The sequence below is a fragment of the Paramisgurnus dabryanus genome, chromosome 1 (genome assembly GCF_030506205.2).
Source record: "Paramisgurnus dabryanus chromosome 1, PD_genome_1.1, whole genome shotgun sequence".
Classification (NCBI taxonomy): domain Eukaryota; kingdom Metazoa; phylum Chordata; class Actinopteri; order Cypriniformes; family Cobitidae; genus Paramisgurnus; species Paramisgurnus dabryanus.
The window spans coordinates 26,986,023-27,010,177 of NC_133337.1; the positions used below are offsets into that span (position 1 = coordinate 26,986,023).

At 36.1% G+C, this 24,155-nt stretch overlaps 2 protein-coding genes across 3 annotated transcripts in view; both read left to right on the plus strand.

Moving 5' to 3' along the window:
* The first annotated feature begins 1,723 nt into the window (after nt 1–1,723).
* On the plus strand, nt 1,724–13,335 carry ing3 (inhibitor of growth family, member 3). 2 transcript variants are annotated; one of them, XM_065289942.1, is made up of 12 exons: nt 1,724–1,863; nt 1,985–2,056; nt 3,220–3,320; nt 4,618–4,683; nt 4,823–4,919; nt 5,153–5,224; nt 5,326–5,442; nt 6,217–6,377; nt 8,354–8,544; nt 10,509–10,695; nt 11,217–11,255; nt 12,491–13,335. In XM_065289942.1, exons 1-12 carry the CDS (start codon nt 1,836–1,838, stop codon nt 12,605–12,607), a joined length of 1,248 nt encoding a protein of 415 aa, XP_065146014.1. In that variant the 5' UTR covers nt 1,724–1,835; the 3' UTR covers nt 12,608–13,335. The 2 variants fall into 2 exon arrangements, with proteins under 2 accessions (XP_065146014.1, XP_065146015.1); XM_065289943.1 differs by having other exon boundaries at nt 6,217–6,356; nt 8,520–8,544.
* Nucleotides 13,336–14,515: 1,180 nt separating this feature from the next.
* The window catches only part of cped1 (cadherin-like and PC-esterase domain containing 1), a 55,376-nt gene continuing 45,736 nt past the window's right edge, over nt 14,516–24,155 (plus strand). The window contains exons 1-2 of the mRNA XM_073814343.1: nt 14,516–15,135; nt 22,421–22,592. Coding sequence (XP_073670444.1) covers nt 14,857–15,135; nt 22,421–22,592 — 451 coding nt within the window. The 5' untranslated portion in view covers nt 14,516–14,856. The remainder of the gene's footprint in view (nt 15,136–22,420; nt 22,593–24,155) is intronic.

A 24,155-nucleotide genomic window follows, 5' to 3' on the forward strand; every position in this document is an offset into this window, starting at 1 on the left:
AGATCACGAGACACATGTCTGTAATTCAGAGCTAAATTTTGATATGTTAGCTGACTATTATTATATATTATATATATCTCATGCGTATATATTATATTTTTTAATATAGTGTGCGAATATGAAACTGTGATGAAAAGAAATATAAAATGAAACTGGAAATAGCTTTCACAAAGTCAATAATAGGAGGAATTGTTGTGATTTCAAGCACATTGTTTTAATGTAAATTTAGAGCTGAGGAGCAATGTCATTTTGCATAACACTTCATCTCAACAGCTCTGTGGTAATTTTGTCTTTGAAAGAAAAGATTTAAATAGAGTGTTTTACAAAAGCCTCTTCCACCGAGACTGCACCAAATCGAGTAAACACAAAGGGTCAAGCTGAGGGCCCCTCTCAGGAGACAGCTGTGCAGTTGCATTGTCGTCCACAAGCAATTTCTAGTGGTATGTTATACAAAACACAAACAGCACTAAATTACATGTCTATAACAAACTGAGGTGGATCTGAGGACAGTCAGTCCAAATTGCAGTCAGTGCTGCCCTCCTGAGGCTAAAACTGAAATATGCAGCACATTTTTACAAGGGTTATTTATATTTTTATAATATATTTATATAATTAATCATTATCATTATTATTTTGTATCTGAAAAGGAAAGATGACTAAATTATGTGCTGTTTAAAACACACACAATTTTCTAAAAAATTAAATTAATAAATGTTATAAATAAATGTTTTTAATGTAAATATATATTTTTTTTTCACCGCTGTCATATACATATATATTATTATCAATGTGGTATTTTGGCTTAGTTAACTTTCTAGTCGTAATTATACTATTTCATATACTTTACTAATACACTAGTTCCCACAATGCTCTAAAAATACATTTTATTAATAAATGATTTTAATGTAAATCACAGAGGAGAAAAATAAATAACTGGTTTTCCATAAGTTTATATGTATATAAATATTTATATAAAGATATAAATATTAATATCCACTCAGTTATTTTACACTAGTTTTCCTTTAATGTAAATATAAAAATATAAAAAATATATGCCTATATATATATATATATATATATATATATATATATATATATATATATATATATATATATATATATATATATATATATATACACACATAGGAATATATTTTTTTATCAGTATGCTATTTTGTCTTAGTTAACTTTCAAGTCATAATTATACTATTTCATATACTTTACTAGCACATACAATGCTATTAAAATATACATTAAAACATTTTATAAAAGAATGTTAATTTTAATGTAAATCACAGAGGTGAAAAATAGATAACCGGTTTTCCAAAAGTTATATGTTTTATATATGATATAAAATTATCATATATTATATGACAATGTGTTTATTTACAAAGTTTATATATTTATACAGTATACATATATAAATATTAATAATCACATAGTTATGTTACACTAGTTTTCCTTTAATGTATATATTTTTTAAATAAATCAGGATGGAATTTTGGTTTAGTCGTAATTAATTCGTAATTATACTATTTCATATACTTTTCTAGCCCATATAAAATGAATATACGTCGTGCACTCTGAAATAAAATACAGGCAACCGAGCGGTGGATGTAGTTTTCAAGCTGCTCGATTAAGAAAACTACAAATCCCATGCAACGAAGTCGTCATCCGCCTAACTCGCTCGTCGCCCTATCAGATCTCACGTTGTGTACGTAAGCCCCTCCCCCTCCAACATGTTTTTCGTCCCCTTCAGTTCTCCGCTGCCTGCGACGCCATATTGTCGAGAAACACCCTTTCCCTAAAACGTCTGAAACACGATCTCTGCCAGGATGTTGTACCTAGAGGACTACCTCGAGAGTAAGTATAAGACCCAGTTTAATGTTTCGTGTTGATATTTTGGGATTTAAAGGTTCAAGAGAGCTGTTTTAGCTGTTGAAGCCGTTAGCCAGTAACACGCCTCTGTTGTTCTCCCCGGCAGTGATCGAGCAGCTACCCATGGATCTCCGCGACAGGTTTACGGAAATGAGAGAGATGGACCTGCAAGTGCAGAGTATGAAACCACTTTAAACTCTCTCTTCTGCTTTTAAACATCATGGATGACTTGAACTGATGCAGTTTATATCAGTGCAGATGCAGATGGGTGTGGTGATGGTGTGATTTGCATGCATAATGAGACTGTGCGTCTGTGTGTGTGTGTGTGTGTGTGTGTGTGTGTGAAATGATGTTGATGTGAAGTGCACATGTGGAAGTTTAGATGAATGACTGCAACTCAGACCTGGAGGGACCGCACACTGGGATGCATTTTTAAGTAAATACTGATGTTGTCCACTAATACTGATGGCAATGTTGTCACAGTCATTGGTGATGTGAATTAGCCCTTAATAATGAGCATCAGATTAAGCACATGATCATACCTCTAATTGTTAAGTTATCCATTGTCTGTTTTGCATGAAACATCAGCATAGAAATTAAAAGTAATATTGAACTATTCATTCATAGTATAGCTTACAGAACAGCTATTACATGACACACCTATCAAAACTTTGTCAAACACCCTTTCACTGTGTTTGTGTTATATTTTGCATAAAGAAATGGTCTTTTTTATATTTAAGCCCAATTTCCACTGTTATATAAGATGTTCAAATTAGTTAATTAGTGTTATTTTTTGTTGTTTTGATTTTAATTTATTGCATTGATTTAGAAAAAATCTATGCATGCACCCTTTAATACTAATAAGAATGAGATTATTGCATATAAGTACGATAATGTGATTTTTTTTGTGCTTAATTGTCATTAAAACAAAGGTTTGCATTACCTAAAGTTTCGATAGTTAATTGATCACCCCTTATGCACTCTCAGAAATGGGTACAAAAGCTGGGACGTTACCCCTTTAGATACCTAACACGTACCTTTGAGGTACTAATATGGGTTGTAAAATTCTGGGAATTTTGGAAACTTTCCATGGAAATTACAGGGGAATGTATGGGAATTGTGGCACATGGATGAATATGAGTCATGTCGAGGAAGCCGATTTGTATGTGACACAGTTAGTATAAATTATCCAAAAATGTACAAATAATTTCCTTTAATTCCTCAAGTTTGTAACTTGGAATATTTCCAAAATTCATGAGCTTTGCAACACTTATTTCAGTTAATCTGATCATAGACATCAGTGGTGTTTTTGAAGGTTTATGGTCCTGTTTCTTTGTTCAGATGCTATGGATCAACTAGAGCAGCGGGTTAATGAGTTCTTTACTAATGCAAAGAAGAACAAACCAGAATGGAGAGAAGAACAGATGGAAATCATTAAAAAGGTGACTTCATTTGCACTTGCTTAGACCACACTTATGTGATTTATGCTAGTAACAATTGTTATAAGAATTGCGTAAGGAATAATTGGTGACAGGCTGTTGAATTTTTCTAAAAAATAATGCACACCCAAGGTGGTTTTTTGGTCACAAGTTGGCTTATATATACACACACACATTAAGGCTGCATAAAAATTAATTGCGACTAATAGTTTGCAGAATAAAAGCTTACTTGTAAGTGTACTGTGTATACTAATTATGTATATAAATACATGTATATATTTAAGAAATATTTAATTATGCTTATAATTTTATATATAATTTATGTTATGTATATAAATATAAATATTTAGTATGTAAATATATATTTTCTTAAAATTATACATGCATGTGTGGTTATTTATATATACATAAATATTATACACATTACACACATAGATATGATGTAAAAAAAAAACATTTTATTCTGCAAGCGATTAGTTGTGATTAATTGTTATGCAGCCCTATGTATTCATTTGGCCCAGTTTTATATTGTCAGGAAAAATATTTATTTGTAATTTTGCTACCACATATACATGAATGCATTATTTGTTGAAATTAAATTAATATATATATATATTTAATAATAAGTCCATTATTTCAGTAAAACTTGGCGTAGTAATACAGAACTATAATGCGGTCAACCTGGAACTACTTCAAATGTGTTTGTTTACAGAAAAATAACGCACACCATTTGAACATTTAACAACCAATCAGAATGAAGCATTTAACCACCCCATTGTATAAATAGATGAAAATGCCTTTGATGTTTGGTTTCTATTTCTGACTTTGTAAGCAGTACATATTTACACAATTGTAGAGATGCACCAATCGACTTGCCAGAGACCAGAATTGGCAAATTTTACACATGATTGTCAGTCTGACAACATTTCGATTTGTTTTTTTGTTGCCAGTTCCGCAAGCAATAACGTCACAGCCGTGATCCGTTTTACATAAAGACCGCAATGCGAACAGCTTGTTTCTATATTAATCTTTTCAAATGTGCAATGTTTAAAAATGTCTTTTATGATGAAATTTAAGGTTTTTTTATTAAAGAAAAGTTTTTTTGTAGCCTATAAGCTGTCATTATAGTTCTTAAAAAGAAAATCTGAATCGTCAGGTCACGCATACTGAAAAATCTGAATTAGCCAAAAAAATTGCAATCAGGGCATTTCTACACAATTTCAGTACTTCTAACTCATTGAAATGGTGGATTATACACACCGTCATTACATCGATGATGTTTTGTTTTTCTTTCTATCAGGACTACTATAAAGCTTTAGAAGATGCAGATGAAAAAGTCCAGTTAGCCAATCAAATCTATGACCTGGTGAGTAAAACTACATTATGACTTTGTGTCAGTACCTGATGTGGTCCAGTAGGTGGCAGGCCATCACAGATAAAAAATGTCCTTTCCATGTGGATGATGGGATGTGTGCTGTGTGTTGATCATTGGGGTTTTGGTTTAGGTCGATCGACATTTGAGGAAGCTGGATCAGGAGTTGGCAAAGTTCAAAATGGAGCTGGAGGCAGATAATGCTGGCATCACAGAGATCCTGGAGAGACGTGAGTGACACCTGTCAATCACCCAGATTTTATAGTTTTTGTTAAGGAAGTTTTGAAGTGTTTCATGCCATTTTTAAAAAGACAGGACATAAGAATTAAAATATGTGTTTTATTTGAACAAAAAAAAAATCATCAATTGGATGTCTTGGAAAGAGGTCTAGCTATAAATATAAAATAGCATTGCTTTGTTAGAAGTTTTAGTAATGCTATGTTGTGCACGCAACCTTTTTCAGGTTCGCTGGAGATGGATAGCCCCTCCCAACCTGTCAATAACCACCACGTCCACTCACACACCACTGTTGAGAGTAAGTCCCGACCTTTTGAATGTTTGTACCTTCATACTCATTCTGTAACCTATTTTTTCTGTCCCTGACCTCTGACCTGTTCTCTGTACGTGTGTCAACAGAGAGGAAGTACAGCACACCAGTCCACCACACTACTGAACATGTACCAGAGAAGAAGTTTAAATCAGAGGCCTTGCTGTCCACGCTCACGTCAGACGCCTCTAAAGAAAACACACCAGGTAAAACAAAACGCATATGTGGCCGTTCGCATTTCACGTCTTAACCCGTGGCCGAGTTATTTTCCTAATTTTTTTTCAATGCACTCGAGGGCTTGTGCTCCCGTAGCGTCTGCCATTGCTAGGCAAACATGAGCTGTACTCTCTATAGATTCAGTAATGATTCTCCATCAGGGGTCGACCGATTATCGATGTGGCCGATTATCGACGTTGATATTAAGCAAAATAAAAATAAAGCCAATTTGCAGATAAAGTAAAACTGATGCACCGCGTCTTTCTCTTTTTGAGTGCGCTTGCCACACATTTAAGTCGGACAAAAGACCCGAAATGTCAACCCCCCCCAAGGGTGCTCCATATAAGCTCATTTTTAGGGAGCATGCCGTGTTGTACTTTTTATAGCTTTGTGAGATGCGTTCAAAGCTGAATGTGTGATTTCTCACATTTTATCTGACTACATCAGGATACAAAATTAATTTTTTTGTATAAATCAGGGCTGCAGTTCACATGACAGGAAGGGTTTGCCAAACTACACATGTCAACAATTTGAAGTGGTTTAAAAAAGTTACGGATATTGATTAAAATTTTAATATGAAAGGTTTTGATCTACTTCAAATGTTGACTAGTGTATTTTAATGAAGCATGTGTTTAGGAAATATTTTGATCCTTTTAGATCGTTGTAGTAATTACTTTGTTGTTTAGCTATGATTTGCCAAGCTCACAGGATATTAAATACATTTCCAGATGTGTTAAAAATGTTTAATCCTTTGTGTGTTGCAGGCTGCAGAGTAAACAGCACGTCCTCCACTAACAACGTTTATAGCGTCAACTCCTCCCAGTCGCTTTCCTCGTACAATCTCAGCCCACTTCCTGCCGGGCCCGCCACAGGGGCGGGTGCCATTACCAATGCTGCAGCCCAGGCAGTGCTTGCCACCGCACAGGTAAAAATAAAACTTTAATTCTGGATCTGTCTGTACACCCCTCTTCCCTTCACTTCCTGTTTCTGCTATTTTTGTGCCCTTGGGGTTTTATGTTTTTCCTCTCGATCCGTTTATCTTAGTGGCAGATTGTTGTGTTATGGTGGCCCTCGGCTCATGTTAATTTCAGAGTTGGCTACACAGAGGCCCTTGTTATATTATATGACGACTCCGAGGAAATCACATCCACAGCCCTTGTTGTGTAATTTTTTCATTATTGTTTTGTGTCCAGTGAGACTACTTTTGTCAGCGATTGTTTTTGCATCTGTACTGTACTCTCGGTTGTAATGGTAATGATAATAGTGTTTCATAAACATTTTCTCATTTTAAATTAAACTATTTAACTTAACATACTGACTTAAAAATGCAACGCTCACATTACAGGATGCTAAATAAAGCATGAAGTGCAGCAGTGAATGACATCCATCTGTGTGTATACATAGACCAGCAACTTAAGACCAAAACTTTATAGAAATCTGACAGTTGTAAAAATATAAAAAAGTCGTGAAATAATTTTACTAAAATTCTGATGTTGGTGGCATTGATTTTGTTACACAAACCGTGCTTTGATGGCTATATTATGTACACTGCAAAAAATCTTGCTTGCACTGCGAAAAAATGATGTTCAAGAAAAAATGTACTTAGTATTTTTTTCTTGTTTTCAGTAAAAATATCTAAATTATGAAGCTTTTGTTTTTACTGAAAACAAGACAAAAATACAAAGAAATTTTTTTCATTTCATTTTTTTGCAGTGTAGTATTTCTTTTAACTAAAAATTATTTTATTAAGATGCAGAAAAATTACCTATGAAAATAAATCTAGTTTTTACACAAAAAATTATATTTTATTAAATAATTAAGTGAATATGTGGTTAAAATGGGGTAAAATAAAGTGTTATAAGATAAAAGTAAACTTATTTCAAGATTTCTTTTTTGCCCCATTGGGAGATTTTTTTTGCATGTTTTAGGCACAAATTAATTTAAATTTGATAATTTTTGTCTAAAAACTAGACTTATTTTTTTCATCAATATGAAAATTTTACTTTTTTTTTTTTTTTTTAAATCGAAACAAAAATAATAAGTAAGAAAGTCATTTTTTGCCGTGAATATGCGCATCACGTTGCTTGCTCTAGATTACTTGTGCAATGACTTTGCAAATTAAATGTTATACAGGTGGACATGTTAATAAGCTCTTTGCTGATTGGCTTGCATGACAACGCATGATGTGAATTACACGCTTCAGTTAAAATTTTTCAACTTGTGCGAATGATTTGGCATGTTCGCTGCAATCGCATTTGTGTCGCATGGCGCAAATTTGCATCTGTTTGCTTTGTTGCATTGACGTTGTATTTAATCTACTTGCACAAATAATAAAATTCGCTTTTGGTGTGTACGTAGCATTATAGCGTTAAATAATATATTATAATATCAATGCATTAAACAAGGAACTAACAGAGACTCAATTTTTCAGAAACAGTTACTATTAACATGTTGGTGCACAGCACGTTAAAGCGATAGTTCACTGAAAAATTAAAATTCTGTCATCATTTACTTCGTTCTGGTGAACACACAAAGATATTTTGAAAAGTGTTTTTAACTAAGCAGATCTGGGGTGCCATTCACATCCATAGTATATTTTTTTTCCTATTATTGAAGTCAATGGTGCCCCAGGTCTGCTTGGTTACACACATTCTTCAAAATATTTTCCTTTGTGTTGATCAGAAAAAAGAAATGTATACAAATTTGGAACAACTTGAGGGTGAGTAAATGATGACACAATTAAAATTTTTCGGTAAACTATCCCTTTAAAATCCTAAAGTTTTCATTTATTTAAATTCATCTCTTTTGTATCATTTCAACTAACACAAATAATGTAAACTCGCAAATCAGGCTTCTGATTGGTCGCTGAAGAATATGACTTAATATCTTTGTGTGTTTCAGATGAAAGAGGGCAGGAGGACGTCCAGTATGAAGGCCACTTACGAGGCTGTTAAAAACAATGACTTCTTGAGTCGTGACTTTGCTCTGAGTCGTGACTCCAGCGGTTATACGTCTTCTGCGCTGGCCAACACGCTTACACAACCACTCACATCCAGCAACAACTCAGACTCCCGCGCAGGACGCAAGACCAAGTAAGACACACCCACCTGCTTCCGTTAGACCCCATTATTAGAATAATGTTATTATAATGTTAATAAGCTATTGTTGTTAGTGGAGGTAATTGTGATCGTTTCTCTTAGCAAAAACATGTAAAACTGAATTAGCAAGATAACCATACGCCGACTGTATGTTCTGTTATACACTTAGGGGTGGTTTCCCAGACAGGGATTAGACTAGTCCAAGACTAAAAACATATAACAGCTGTCCAAACTGAAAACAACTTGCACTGACATATCTTAAAATACATCAGTACTCTTTGTTTTGCCTTAAAATGCACAGAAGAAATGTTTTTAGTAAGGCATGTTTGTTAAAATTAGTTATATTTCCTATATAAACTAATGCCTAGTCCTGGTTTAAGCTAATCCCTGTCCGGGAAACCGCCCCATAGACTATTATTAGTAAACAAATAAGTTAATGCGTAATGTAATATTAACTATCGATGAACAATACTTCTACAGCATTTATTAATCTTAGTTCATTTTAATTTTAGCATTTACTGATACATTTATAAAATTGAACATTGAAATCGTTACTGTTAGTTAATGCACCTTGAACTAACATGAACATTTGTATTGACATTAGCTAACATTTAACAAAGATTAATAAATGCTGAAAAACTACATTGTTATTGTAAAGCGTTACCACTTTGTTACTTTTTTCATTCACTTCACGTGAGTTTAAACCAAATAATTAATTTTATTTATTTAATAAAAACTTTAAATAAAACCTTTTCTAATTATAAGCTTATTGTGAAATTGTGACATCATAAAAAATGCACAAAACCGTAAAAAAATAAAATTTAATTAAAAAATTTAATTATTCAAATATAATATTGCCAAAAAAAGTTTTTACAAAAAAATAATCTTAAACAACTTTATATTTTTTGATTCTGTATAATTAAGAAATAAAATTGATTTCATTTTATTTTTTACCCCAAGATATTACTGGTTGTAGCTTTAACAATGGAATAGTTAATAATTAACTAATTGAAATAAAAATAAACACTACATTCAATCATCTGTTAATCTTAGTTTATATCTTTCACATTTTTTATTTATTAACAATATTAAACATAACTTTAAAATGAACAGCAGTAGGGATGCATCGATACTGGTATCGGGTATCGGCCTCGATACCACATTTTCTAAAGTACTCGTTAAAAGTCCCCCGATACCTGGAATCGATACCACGGTCTGAGAAATGTCTATGTTTGAGCGGCGTGTAAGGGGTTAATGCCTCTTCAAGAGGCAGAGTTTACAACAAACTGGAAAACTAGTACTTTGTTTTTTTGTTAAATTATATGACTAAAGCTGTTACCTGTGAATTTAAATCATGTTTTTTTATGAAGTACTCCGGCAAGTACTGAAATGCAAGTACTCGTATTCCAAAAAAGTGGTATCGGTGCATCCCTAAACAGCAGTATGGTTATCAGTACTATACTATTAGTGTTTATAGTATTTATAGTAATTAATAAGTTATCGTTATCATACTGTAAAAGTGTATTCCTAATTTATTAATTCAGCAAAGAGCAAAGATTAGTCGCGATTAATCGCATACAAAATAAAAGTGCCTTTTTTTGCATTATTATATATATTATTATAGTGATTTACATACATATATTAATTTCAGAATTTTTTATGTATAATTTTTTATTTATATATCATATAGAATATAAAAAATAAAAATATATACACATGTAAATGTTTCTTAAATACATAAATGTGTGTGTGTGTGTGTGTGTGTGTGTGTGTGTGTGTGTGTGTGTGTGTGTGTGTGTGTGTGTGTTCATATACATAATAATTACACACAGCACACACACACATATAATGAAAAAAAATCACTTTTATTGTGTATGCGATTAATCTTCGCCCAGCACTAGAAGAAACAAAAATGTATGTGTTACTGTCGTATTAAAACACATCTTGCTGTTTTGCAGAGGGAACACAAAGTCTTCCAACCATCAGTCCTCTTCATCCTCCTCTTCCTCTTCTCTGTCATCCTGCTCCTCATCTTCAGCGCTGGCTCATGAGCTCGTACAGACCACAGTCACAGAGACCGACACCAACAGTCAGGTGGACTGGACATATGACCCCAATGAACCTCGATACTGCATCTGCAACCAGGTATACTGAACTCCCTTAATGTCATCAACCATTACCTCTTCTGTTTTAATGCTTCTCTAGCGTATGCACATTTGAAATTATACTCATTTTTGTTCATGTGCATGAACATTGATACTCACAGTAGCTTTGTGTGTTGGTTAGCATCATAACATGACATGACATACATAAAACTGATTCATATGTAAAGAATAAAACCGAATGAGGTGTATGACTCCAGTAAATGAGTCTCACGCTGGGTTTCCAGATGCATTTTGTGTGTGTGTGTGTGCACAGTTTAGTTTCTGTTTTATGTACGAGTGCAAAAGAATTGTCTCCCTTGAACACATTTGTCTTTCAGCCTCAAAGTTATATTGCTTTAGTCAAAAGCCTATCAAAAATAGAAATGTGTGTGTGTGTGTGCGTCTCTGAATAGACGATCAAAGAGAAAACTTGCAGCGCAGGTGCGCATGTGTGCGTCTCAGCTGCAGGTGTGCACGCGTGCGCCTGTCTCTAACGCTTCGTCTCTCTCTGTTTCTGTGCAGGTGTCGTACGGCGAGATGGTCGGTTGTGATAACCAAGATGTAAGTCAACCCTTCATCTCCAGAGACACACAGCCACGTTTCCTCTTCAAAGAACAAACGCTAGCTCGCTCGCTCTGTGTTATGATGGCTCTGGTGCTCTCAATGCACTTACGTGGAGACCCTCAGGCTGGCCGGGATAATCTCCAAACCTAAAGTCTTATTAGAAATAGTCATCAGTGTTGTTCCTCTAGTGTTCAGAATTGAGTCAAGTACGCTAAAGTTGCAAAACTTCCTTTTCCCGCCCACTTGAAAGTCAATTAATCGTTGAGATCGAGCAGAGCATGTGCACTTTAACAGCACAAAGGTCATGGGTTTGATTCCCAGGAAGCACACAATACTAATTCAGTGTATACCTGGTCTGCACTTTATAGTAAAAAATTTAAAATTTATAAAATTTATTTATTTATTTTTTGACGACATGCTTACATCATCTTTTAAAAGCGTACCACTTTGTTACTATTTCGTCCACTCCACATGGGTTTAAACACTGAGTAATTTTTCTTTAATAATTTTTTTTTCTAATTATAAGCTTGTTGTGAAATCATAAAAATGCACAAAGAACGTATAGAAAATGTGTCTTTAAATGTCATAAACAATAATATTTGATGTTAAATGTTTAAATACTCAAATATAATATTGCTAAAAAAGTTTTTAGAAAAAAATAATCTTAAAACTTTTTAGTTTTTTTTCTGCATAATGAAGAAATAAATTTTTTTACATCTTTTAAAAGCGTCTCGTATCCGATATCTGCGTTTACACTAAACAATTCAAGGTAGACATACTGACCTGAAACCGCTTTAACCACACAGGAAGTAAAAGTTGCGATATGCAATAGACCGACAAAATGATTATACAAAATTATAGAGCTCTATTTCTGTATCAAGACATAAAACATTACTCAACTTAGTGGAGCCATCGCGTAAAGAAGAGTCATGTGATCGTGTCGGTGTTGACGTTCATTTGCCAACGTCACATTTTTTGTGTCCTGAGATGGGAATATCCGATTTGTCTGCTTACATTGCGGACGCGAATGCATGTATCCGATTGATACCCGATTTATTTTCATATATGAATGAGAATATCGGATTCAATGCGCTTTTTTCCTGCTTACACGACCGTGGGTCAAATCCGATCTATGCCACATGAGCAACAAGTTGGGAATCACTTCATACATGCAGTGTAAATGTGGCCCAAGTTATCAGGTTTATTCCTGACTTTTATTTCTTCGCCCACAGTGTCCGATCGAATGGTTTCACTACGGCTGCGTGGGTTTGACCGAGGCGCCTAAAGGAAAGTGGTACTGTCCGCAGTGCACAGCGGCCATGAAGAGGAGAGGAAGCAGACATAAATAAATCCTGAAACGATCGATGACACCACCTGGGCCAGCCTCCGAAAACGACCGCCCCCCTTCACTAGAGACTCACCTGCAAAAACTCTCCAAGATGCGGAGAGGTTCACCGAGTGTCCGTCTTACGTTGCCATGCAATCAGACTGTGTGTGTGCGTGCGTGTGTGTGTGTGTGTGTCACCCTAGGATGGGAGTTTTAGCTGGTGAATGTGTAATTCCCAAGCACACACTGCCCTCCAAATTATTTTTATGTTTTATGTCTCCATTTATCATTATGGAGGGGTGCAAGGTGTTTTGGGGAGGCCTGTGTATTTTAACATTCAAGACATTCCTTGACTCGCCATGCACGATGATTCTTCGTGTTTGGCGGCCCCTGGCAGAGAAAAGTTTGGATTGACGTGACGCCGACTGGGAATTGTAGTCCAGAGCTGTGTGATAGACTACAAACATCAGACATGTTCAGTTGGAGCTGGAAAAAAATGAATCCTGATATAAACAGATGATGATGATTGGTTAACAGTGATATATTCACAGGATTTGTGGGTAACGGATAAATGATGTATTCTGCTCCGCTTAATTTGGCGAGGAGATCTTAATGTGTACCATAGACGAAATGAACAACGATGACTTGTGTGTATGTTTGTGTGTGTCTAGCCTGTACTGCACTGATTTGGTGATACAACATTTTGAGAGATGGAAAAGAAAACAATAAAACGATCAATGACTTTTGGTACACACTGTGTGTGGAGAGGTGTCATTGTTACAAGATTATTATTATTTGGTCCTGGGGCTTACTGTGAACCAGCCGCTGTCTGGTTGATTTTACTAGGGGTTGTAAGGATGAGGTGGGGAAGGGTTATAGCTATCCTCCGGTAGTCTTTTAGCTTTTTTTAAAAGCAATGTTGCTTCCCAAGACTACATATAAAATGAAAATCATTCACACACCTTTGGTAGATTTGAATTAAGGCTGAAATTGCACAAGATTTCTGCTGTCAAGAAAGTTTGCATTGACACTGTTAGATTTTACTTTATTTAAAAAAAAGGTATTTTGAAAGACCCTAAGCACTTTTCATGCCCGTGTAGTAGTAGTAGTATACTTATTCTCCTCCAGAGGATAACTGTTATGACTACATCCAGATATCTTACTTTTCTCTACCAATTTTTTTTTGTTTTCCAATTCAGTTATAGCATCCTCAAAACAAGATGTGCTTGCTTAAGAAGCAAAATGATACAAGATTTTATGTCTTGCTTTCAGAGAAATCTTAACAGAATTTTGTGATGTTTTTGCTTTCAACAAGAAAACACTGCCAGTAAGGTAAGAAAAAATAATCTCATTCAAAAGGAAAAACAAGATTATTTTGCTTACCCCATTGGCAAACATCTTTCATTTAAAAAAACATCACAAAATGTTGTTCGTTTTCTCTGAAAGCAAGACATAAAACCATCATTTTGCTTCTCACGTCACGTGAATATATCTTGTTTTAAAGATAACTGCATTGGAAAGCAAGACAAAAATAAACTCGAGTATGATTTTTGCAATGCACCTTCCGTTTCCTCTTTCTCTGTTAACGCATACCAGGTGCGCACAGTTACCACAAAAGCAACCGAAACCTTTATTTTATTCTTCATTCAATGCGCATGCTAAATTTTTTAAAACTGAGAAACGAATTTTAAAGATTAGGGACTCCCAACAATGCGCGTTTTAACGCAGCTGAACGCATGGCTCTCCATGTGCGTATTTTACAGTTAAACTTATTAAAACACAACGTATCACGTTTGTGCATACGTGCATAAACATACACAATAAAGTCAAGGTTGCGTCCGGCGTGAAGGTTTGACAATTGGAGAGTTAGCATGACTTTTAAGCGTTTGGCACTGGGAGGCAGGCGCGCGTCTATGAAGGAGGCGTATCATTTACTCTCAGTCATGAGGTTCCGCTACTCGGGACTGTTTTTAATCAAGAAGAAAGAAGCCTTTTGAGAAACTTTTCTTTCTGTTTGGATACTTCAAAGCTAGACGTTACAACCAGCTCTGACGCACTTAGTTTGGCAAAACGAGTACGACCTTTACGCTTAAGATTGAGCAAGAAGATGGGTCTGGTTTAAAACGCGACAGAGATTTCATCACCATGTTATGAAGTCTCAGATATGCGCGCTTTTAAAGGACTCGTCGGGTTCTCGGAGCGCGCGTTGGAGAACCTACCGAGCGCGCCGTAATCCAGCGCGATGATGCGGGGTCCAAACGCACATTCCCGATGCTATGTTTCTTGACTCTATCCGGGAATATTTGTGCAGATTTGGGAATGTTTTTCCGTGGGTTGCTGCGCAGGAGGTGTTGCACGGGACCGCTGTTGATTCTGGGGATAGCGGTGGGTCTCTGCTACCATACATTAACTATGGACAGGACAGGACCCGAATTCAAGTCTAATCAACAGGTCCAAAGGGACAAATCTGTGATGTTTGATCCTAACCTGCTTCTGGGGAACCCAGAGAGACTCGTATCACTTCTGGAAGCATCACAGGCTGATGGTTTTGTAAGTTTGCATCATAACCACTTTATTTTGACCATGTGTGTAGATAAACCTATAATTTTGATGTATGCATGTGATCCTATGTGGGTCCCAGATCAGTCAAGGACTTTATTTCACATAAATTATATTTGGATATGGGATATTATGATAGTCTCTCCCACCCTCTTCAGCATGAGACTTGTGGATAAAAATAGCCAGTGAGTTTTGTTTATTAATCATGGGTGTTTTGTTGAGGGTATTTTAGGATGAGAGACTGGACGTTCATTGGCTTCCCAAATTGTATCATTCAAGGATCCTCCTAGGTGGGTAAAATCTATCTCAAGATTGAAATACTTCAAATACAAGTTTAATAGCAATGCCAACTATGGTAATAGATAAAAAAAACTGTCATTAATTGAATTGCATGACCCACTTATCCGACCCAGACCTCTGTTTTAAGAGACCACGTGAAGTTATTTATGAGTACCGGGATGATTGACACCTGCAGGGATATTCTTCGTCAGTACGGGACGGCGTGCGTGGAGGACAGATGCCAAGAATAAAGAACGGCTGTCCTGTTGGATGCCTGGCTATAGGTTTATTTATGACTTTTGTCTGATGTGGGGTGCAGGTGGAAAGCATTAGGGTGCAAAGCCTGAAAGAGCGAGAAGAGAGAAACAGATTTAGGATCAGTGAGGCAGAAGAATAGGGTGAGTTGAGAGAGGGTTAAGCAACATAATTGTGCCGCTGATAATCCCATGCTAACTAACTCGGAAAAGGGAGTATACACTGTGAACCATGACAGCTGTCTTCGATCAGCTGTTAGTGAGCCACGCTTGTACGCTCGGATAGAGTTATCACTCCGAGGGACCCTATGTGCTCCTCTTATGTGTTTTGGGACCGGACTGTCCCATACACTGTCTGGTGCTACTTTAAAAATAGTCATATGTGCTAACCCAGTAAATTACAGATATTGTATTTTCAACTGCAAAGCAAATGCAGTGCCACGGTTGTTGTGATGCTTGTTTTGTGAATTACTGTAATTTAGCATTACATAATAAAACATATTCACAAGTGGCATTTGCTGGGTTTTCCCACAAACCATTGCTGTCTCGTTGCCCCAGGAAACCAATCGGAGACGCTCATTCATGTTAACAAAGTCCGTTCTCTGTCTGTTCGTTTGGCCTGCTGGAGTCGGTCTGGTTTTGATCCAGAATGTCACAATTTCATTCATTTTCACAATCACAGCTGATTATCTTCAAGTTTACACACACACACGCTGTAATATGAATAACTGCATTGACTGTCACCATGTGTGGGTCTAACATTAACCTCCTCACTATGCAGTGTAAAGAGAGTCACACTTTATCAGCTAGTTGCAAACACTGGCACAATTTTTTTAGTTGTAATTAATGCAATACGATACCACAATAATATTAACATTAATTCTATTGATAGACACTTAAAGAAACACGCCAACTTTTTGGGACTTTACCTTATTCACCGTATCCCCCAGAGTTAGATAAGTCCATACATATCCTTTTCATCCCAATGCTTCCCGTCACTCGGTCTGAAGCCCCCACTGTTAGCCTAGCTTAGCACAAAGACTGGAAGTGAATGGCTCCAGCTAGCATACTGCTCCCAATAAGTGACAAAATAACGGTAACATTTTCATATGAGACACAGCCATCTTTTAACCGGATAAAAAATGGGAACTACTGTAGAGGTGAAGCACTGGTACGGGAGCAGAGTTATTAGCGGCAGACTTCACCACAGGACCAGACCGTACACGGACCGCAAGCGCTGTGACTGGTCCACTAAAACCCCTCCCGTCAGGTAAAAAACGGCGTCATAGGTATTTCCGTTTGCGACGGTGAGAACAAAGATGAATCAAGTTGAGAAGTGATTTTACTCAAATTGCAACAGGAGTCGCTGTTTATTTACTTTCATCACTGCTGGTAATCTCAAAAAATACACAACAAACTGCTGTTTCTTCTTCGTTTGTGGGTTAAACTTGCCAAGCTGCTTCTTCATTTACGGTGACGCTGCTACTGTGGTTACACGCGTGGATACTGCATACCAGCGGTCTGCATGTGTTATTGCACGTCGATGTGAATGACGGCGCAGAAGTATATACGAAAACCCACGCGTTGAGGCTACGCTGTAGGACGTGCGCACAACTATAACAAGCCCTTTGTGAGTGTTAATGATCTGTTTGCCATAAATAAAAAGAATACACTTTTTGTATAATAAACATTGTTTTTAGAAAAACCTTTGCAATTATTTTGAAATTTTTTTAAATGTTTGGACTGAGATCTTTTACAATGTATTTGCCAGCAGGCGGCGCCATATTTAGGTGTTTCGAGCGCTTCAAATAATTTTTCGAAGCAATTGGTTCAGTTGATTCGAAGCTTCGAAAAGCTATGTTTCTCCCATCACTACCTCTGGTCTTCTGAAATCAAACACGACAAGCTTCTTGTTCTTCTTCATTTGTGGGTTTACTGGTCAAGCTGCTTCTTCTTTGGCTGTTGCACTGCTACTGTGGTTACACGCGTGGATACTGCCAACTAGCGGTCTGCATGTGTTATTGCACGTCGATGAGAATGACGGCGCAGAAGTATATACGAAAACCCACGCGTTGAGGCTACGCTGTAGGACCTATGCACAACTATATGACCTACACTGTAAAAAATGCAGCATGAAATTTAAACAACTTGGTTTTGCAAGTCAATACAACCTACTATTTCACATTTTTGGCTTGTGATAAGTTGACATATCTTATAAAAATCAAGTTGAAATTGTTCATTTGACAAAAATGCTGCGTACAACCACAATTTATACTATGACGCACAGTATAAGGCATTAAAGTCGAACCCCTGCTGTCGGGAGACCGGGTTCCCTGCCGTCTAACACATGCGACACATGTCACGTCCTATATTAGGCCTGTGGTCACCCTGGACTCCCTAAAGAGACCCCGTGTTGTAGTCCACTTCAAGTGTGCTGACAGTTCATTGTCTGCTGTTTTTAAAGAGTGGGGCGAGAACAAGTCAGCATGTCTAAGTAGTGCACACTGACTGTATCGTGTAGGGTGTTTGGTATGTTATGCGTTTGATGTGGTTTGCAGTGTGTAGGAGAGAGAGAGAAAATAGTATTTTTATATATGGGGGCTTCTGGACAGCCATGATTAACCTTTGAACCTTTTACATGGGGTCCCGAGAGAGAGAGAGAGAGAGAGAGGTATGTGTGTAGGGGGAGGAAGAAAAGGAAAAACAAGAAGTAGTTTGTGGGGGAAAGCTTGAATAAAATGTTGAGCTAACGCCAAACCTTTAGCCAAGTAAACTATTCAGTCTGCATGGACGAGTAGAGTTTGAGGTCTCTGCTGAATACTAACAGAAGCCACATTTCGTCAGCCCTCCTTCCACGTCTCCAGCATTGAAGTGAAGGACTTGTTCAGATGAACTGACACAGATTAAAAAATATTGAATTCAAGGACCATTATGTTCTTTGCACTGAAGAAAGTTTATTAGAAAAATTACTTTTCTGAACTCTGAAAGATAAACATTGAGAAGTTGATGGGAGAGACGTGTAGTACTGAACACTGTTGTATCCGAGTGACTTTGTACTAATGAGGATTATGATGTTTGTCTTTCCACATTGCTGGTGTAAGGAATCAGATCAAACTTTATGAGATGATAATTGTGTTTTGGCGCGGGCATTAACTTCTCAAGTGTTACTCAGACCACACACATAAACGTCTTTATATACTCTGCCGTTACCAGAGCGTTCATGTTTCTGCATTACTACCATGAGTTACCATCCATTGAATCTTGCACTTTTAAATGCATATTTCAGTAGACATAAACTGAAACATTTTCGCACAATGGTACGTCGTCTGATACAATACAATCACTACCTTTAAAAGATCGTACCTTTGTACGACTCTTGGGTAAGTTTTCAGCAGAGTATCTCTCAGGGTGGTCTGTGCTGTACTATGTCTATGTCAGCTGTGTGTATGCTTATGTTTGTGTATTTTTTGGGGGGTCAAGGGGCATTTGAGGATTAAGTTGTTTGACTGAGTACAGGTGTTGGTGTGTATCGATTTATTTTGTACTTTACACACAGTACAAAACTTGTGTTGCAAAATACCCATATGGCAAAAAAATTCTTTGACCAAAAATATGTTTTGAATATATATGCTAAATACATTTTTGTAGAAAGTAAAGCTTAATTAAATATATTGTTATATATATTATTTCTAATTGTACAGCCCATACAGCAGAAATATACATTGAATACACATTTTAATATTTTGGCCAGGAAAAATATAAGTATGTATAAAATATTAAATTATAAGTATATTTTTGCAGTTGAATCTGTTTTTTTTTTAATCTTTTATGTTTACAAGTTTGTTACATACAAAGTTTTTCTTCCAATGTGACGTGAATATAAATGCTTTAAAATATACTACAAAAAATGGCCAAAAAATATATTGGTGAAATATAAATTTTTGTAAATAAAAACATTTGGCAAGATATTTTATTTTAAGATGGTGTAACCGCCAATTGCGCCAAAGAATGAGAAATATTTAAAAAATTATATATATCTTGATGGCATGTAGGCTAAGCGTAAAGCTCATAAAAAAAATCATTATAAAATATCACTTGAAAATACATTTATTAGTTATTTCTAAATGTAAATTTTAATGCCTTTAAAAATATATGAAAACAACTTTGTTTTCTAAATAATCTTTGACAAATGATGTAAAAAATGTATGTAAAAAATCATATTACACTAAACTAGATGATTATATTTTATTCCACGTTTTTAATGAATATATTTATATTTTCATAAAAAAAAATACAAGTTACACCAATTGACACAGACCGGTTACACCACATTGACATTTTTGCAATTATCCCCCAAATATTCTTTCAAAATGAAAAAAAAACAGAAATTTTAGACTTGGTCATCAAAAAAGAGAATGTATGCAAGTAATCTGCAAATTAATTTTGAAATTTTAACCCTTTTACATTTAATTAAACCATACGGCACATTTTAGCACATACATTTTTGGGCCAATGTTTTATATTTGGAAATATATTTCAAAATATATAATTTTCCCATATGGCCTATATAAAGACCAGATTAAATTCAGTCCAACTAAATTCAAATATAGACGGTTTCAGCAGTAACAACATAAAGAAGCGGCTGTCGTGGTCCGCACGTAACTTCCGGTAAACTTCAACTTCAAAGGTTCAACACATAGATTACAGGAAACCAAAACATTTGTTATTTTCGACGAGGCATTGAATTATGAATAATGCAATGACCAGCAGTGTAAAAACCATAGAGAAATTAAAGCAACTTTATTATACAGTGGTCTCCATCATGATGCCCGCGGGCACCAGGTTGCCCGTACGGAGTCTGTGAGTTGCCCGCCAAAGCACATTCTATTAATAGCCTCAATTTTAATTTTTATTTATTACATATTTTTTATATTAGCTAGTTTTTTATGCATGTTAACATTTTAAACAATGATAAATCATACCAACAAGTAAAGTAAAATAAAATCAAGAAGTAAAACAAAGTTTTGAGTAAACTATATCAAAAAAGTAGCCCTCTAGATTGTTTTATAGCCATTGCTCACAAAAAGGTTGAAGACCCCTGGCGTACGATATATCTGACTGTTTGTGGCTGTTTATTTCTCTGTCAGTATTTGCATGTTTTTCTGTGCAATGTCTATTATAAAGATCTTGACCTTATGTGGACAGTGTCAGGACGTTGGCCATTAAAGATAGTAGTAGTATTTTTAGTCCGAACTCTTTGGTGTTTAGTTGCACACATACCAAAACAAGGTCAACGCCGTCTCTCGCATACAATCACTATAAAACACAAGTTTGATTTGTATGGCATTCAAAACCCATGGCCTTCCTTCATACTGTACTGTATGTCAGGCTTGCACCTGTGATGTAACCGCCTTTCCAAATATCTCTGCACCGGAAGACTAAATTAATATTTATACGCACGATAACCATCTTCTGTTTATATGCTTTGGGAATCGTATGATGATTTCCCCGAGATGATTTAATGTTGTGTGCACAGCTGATTTAATTTCAGACCTTATTACAGTTAATGTATCATGCTGCTCCCTCAGCTCTTTGAGTTAGATGTGCTTTTCTCTTTCTCCATACTTCCTTTTCATCTCGCTCGGTTTTCGTGTGACGTTTCTCATTGGCTGTTATTACCTGCTTTGAGCACTGGGCTGTTTTGGCTGCTCTCTAATGAAGTAATGATGTTTGCGTCGTGGACCGCAGATACGAGGAGCCAAATGAATGCAGTCCAGTAATTGCATGCTTTAGATTAACGTTCACCGCCTGAGGTCTCCTCCGAGACGGAAAGAAGAAACCAGACTGGGTGATGTAGGGGACAGAGAGAGAAAGAAGTTGTAAAGTATGTATGGATGGATAAGTATAGGCTGCCTCTTGTTTTATTTGGAGTTGATAAATTAAATGGAAAGTTAAGTAGGTGATGAAGATAAAAAAGAGACTTTGGAGGAAATTCTCAGTTTTGCATGACCGTGGAAAACTCACCACCATGATGGCTGGGCGATGAGGATGGTCACTGCTTAGGATGGTTGCTAGGTGGTTTCCATATGGCCTAATATATTTTCCACCCTACATATGGATGACATTCCTCCTTTAAAATAAGTCCAGTTGCTTAGAAAAGTGTGTGTGAGAGAGAAAGAGAGAGCAATCCAGGAAGGGAAACTGACTCATCCAAGCTGAAGAAGAGGAAAACCCTCCCTTTCCTTTCTCAAGCACACGCTCCATTCCCAAATAACTCTGCGTTCCTCTCATTCGGTTACGCAACACAAAATTGAAGGACCGTGTGCTGTTTAGGAGTGGTTACTCAGGGAGTTTAATAAGACAATTTTGTCTAAATATTCCCAGGCTCTTCTGATCTTGCTGTCAGAGAAAACATGGTTCACTCCTTCTTACCTGATGGCCCACAGAGGTCATTACCACGGTACACTGCATTATGGGAACTTTGGTTCGCCCATCTGTCTTTCAGATTAGCTCCTGCTGTTGTGATCTTCACATCTTCATGTGATCTTCATGTGATGAAACCTGAGGGAAAATTTGTTCCCTGATGTAGCTCATTCGGATGATTGTTCACTGTATAAGATTGTTGATTATTATACTAGTTAAATTGCAACCACTTACAAGACCCCAACATTTTGGCACTACATTGTATGGACAAGCACATCCTATAAGTTACTAAACAGTTTTCTTGTGTTTTGGTCTCTTAGATTCAACAGTCGGGGCGCAACTGTATGGGAAAGGCCATTATTCTAACGGGCCAAATCTCTCCAACGGACACCGAGGTTCAGCTCTACCAGAGAGTCCTACAACAGCAGGGTTATCGTGTGGACCAGGCCCGTTACGCAGAGACTAGTTCTTTACTTAGACAGAACAGAAGAGGTGAGAGATTGGAAAGGTCAAGTCAAGTGCATTGCATTGTGGGATGCTGTATTTTTTGCACATTGTGTATTTTATATATATTTGGGTACATGTAAAAATATTCATCTGGGTATTTTAATGCATACACTACAGTATATCTGATGCATACTATGCACACTATACTATATGCAAATCACTAGAGAAGTATAGTTTATGCTGTTTTGAACAAACACAAGCCTATACTGAGCATAATGCATGCAAACATAATACAGATGGGTATGTTTAAACTCTACAATACTAATATTTTTGCACCAAAGTATGTAATATGTTAAACATGAAATACAGTGAGGTCACATGACACCTATGTAACATACAATAAAATAGTATAAAACACATTACAACTGCTTTAAAAATATATGCAATGCACAGAAAACGTGCACTAGTATGCAAAAATACAGTAAAATGTGCACTAGTATGCAGCATAGAGAACATGTGCAATAATATGCAGCATACAGAAGTTCTGCACTAGTATGCAGTATACAAAATGTGCGTATTAGTATGCATGTACATTACTATGCCATATACAGAAAATGTGCACTGGTATTGCAGTATACAAAATGTGCGTATTAGTATGCAGCTACATTAGTGTGCCTTATACAGAAAAATTGCAGCAAACAGAACATGTGCAATAATATGCAGCATACAGAAGATCTGCACTAGTATGCAGTATACAAAACATGCACACTAGTATGAATAAACATTAGTATGCTGTATACAGAAAAATGTGCACTGTTTGCAGCATACAGAACATGTGTAATAGTATGCAGCATACAGAAGATCTGCACTAATATGCATGTACATTAGTATGCAGTATACAGAAAAATGTGCACTAGTATGCAATATACAAAATTTGGGCCCTAGTATGCATGTACATTAGTATCCCATATACAGAATAATGTGCACTAGTAGCATACAGCACATGTGCATTAGTTTGCAGCATACAAGAGATATGCACTAGTATACAGAATACAAAATTTGTGTACTAGTATGCACGTACATTAGTATGCTGCATACAGAGCATGTGTAGTAGTAAGCAGCATACAAAAGATCTGCACAAGTATGCATTTATATTAGTATGCTGTATACAGAAAAATGTGCACTATATGCAGCATACAGAACATGTGTAATATTATGCAGCATGCAGAAGATCTGCACTAGTAGGCATGTACATTAGTATGCAGTATACAGAAAAATGTGCACTAGTATGCACCATACAGAAGATCTGCACTAGTATGCATGTACATTAGTATGCAGTATACAGAAAAATGTGCACTAGTATGCACCATACAGAAGATCTGCACTAGTATGCATGTACATTAGTATGCCATATACAGAAAATGTGCACTAGTATGCAGCATACAGAACATGTCCATTAGTATGCAGCATACAATATATCTGTACTAGTATGCAGTATACAAAACCTGCACACTAGTATGAATGAACATAAGTAAGCAGTATACAGAAAAAATGTGCTCTAGTATGCAGCATACAAAAGATCTGCACTTGTATGAATGTATATTAGTA

Excerpts from the sequence above, each read along its gene's own strand:
- ing3 (XM_065289942.1), top strand. The coding sequence starts at position 1,836 with ATGTTGTACCTAGAGGACTACCTCGAGA. Across the intron at positions 1,864-1,984 it reads CCTAGAGGACTACCTCGAGA|TGATCGAGCAGCTACCCATG; the intron begins GTAAGTATAAGA and ends TCTCCCCGGCAG. Across the intron at positions 8,545-10,508 it reads CGCGCAGGACGCAAGACCAA|AGGGAACACAAAGTCTTCCA; the intron begins GTAAGACACACC and ends GCTGTTTTGCAG.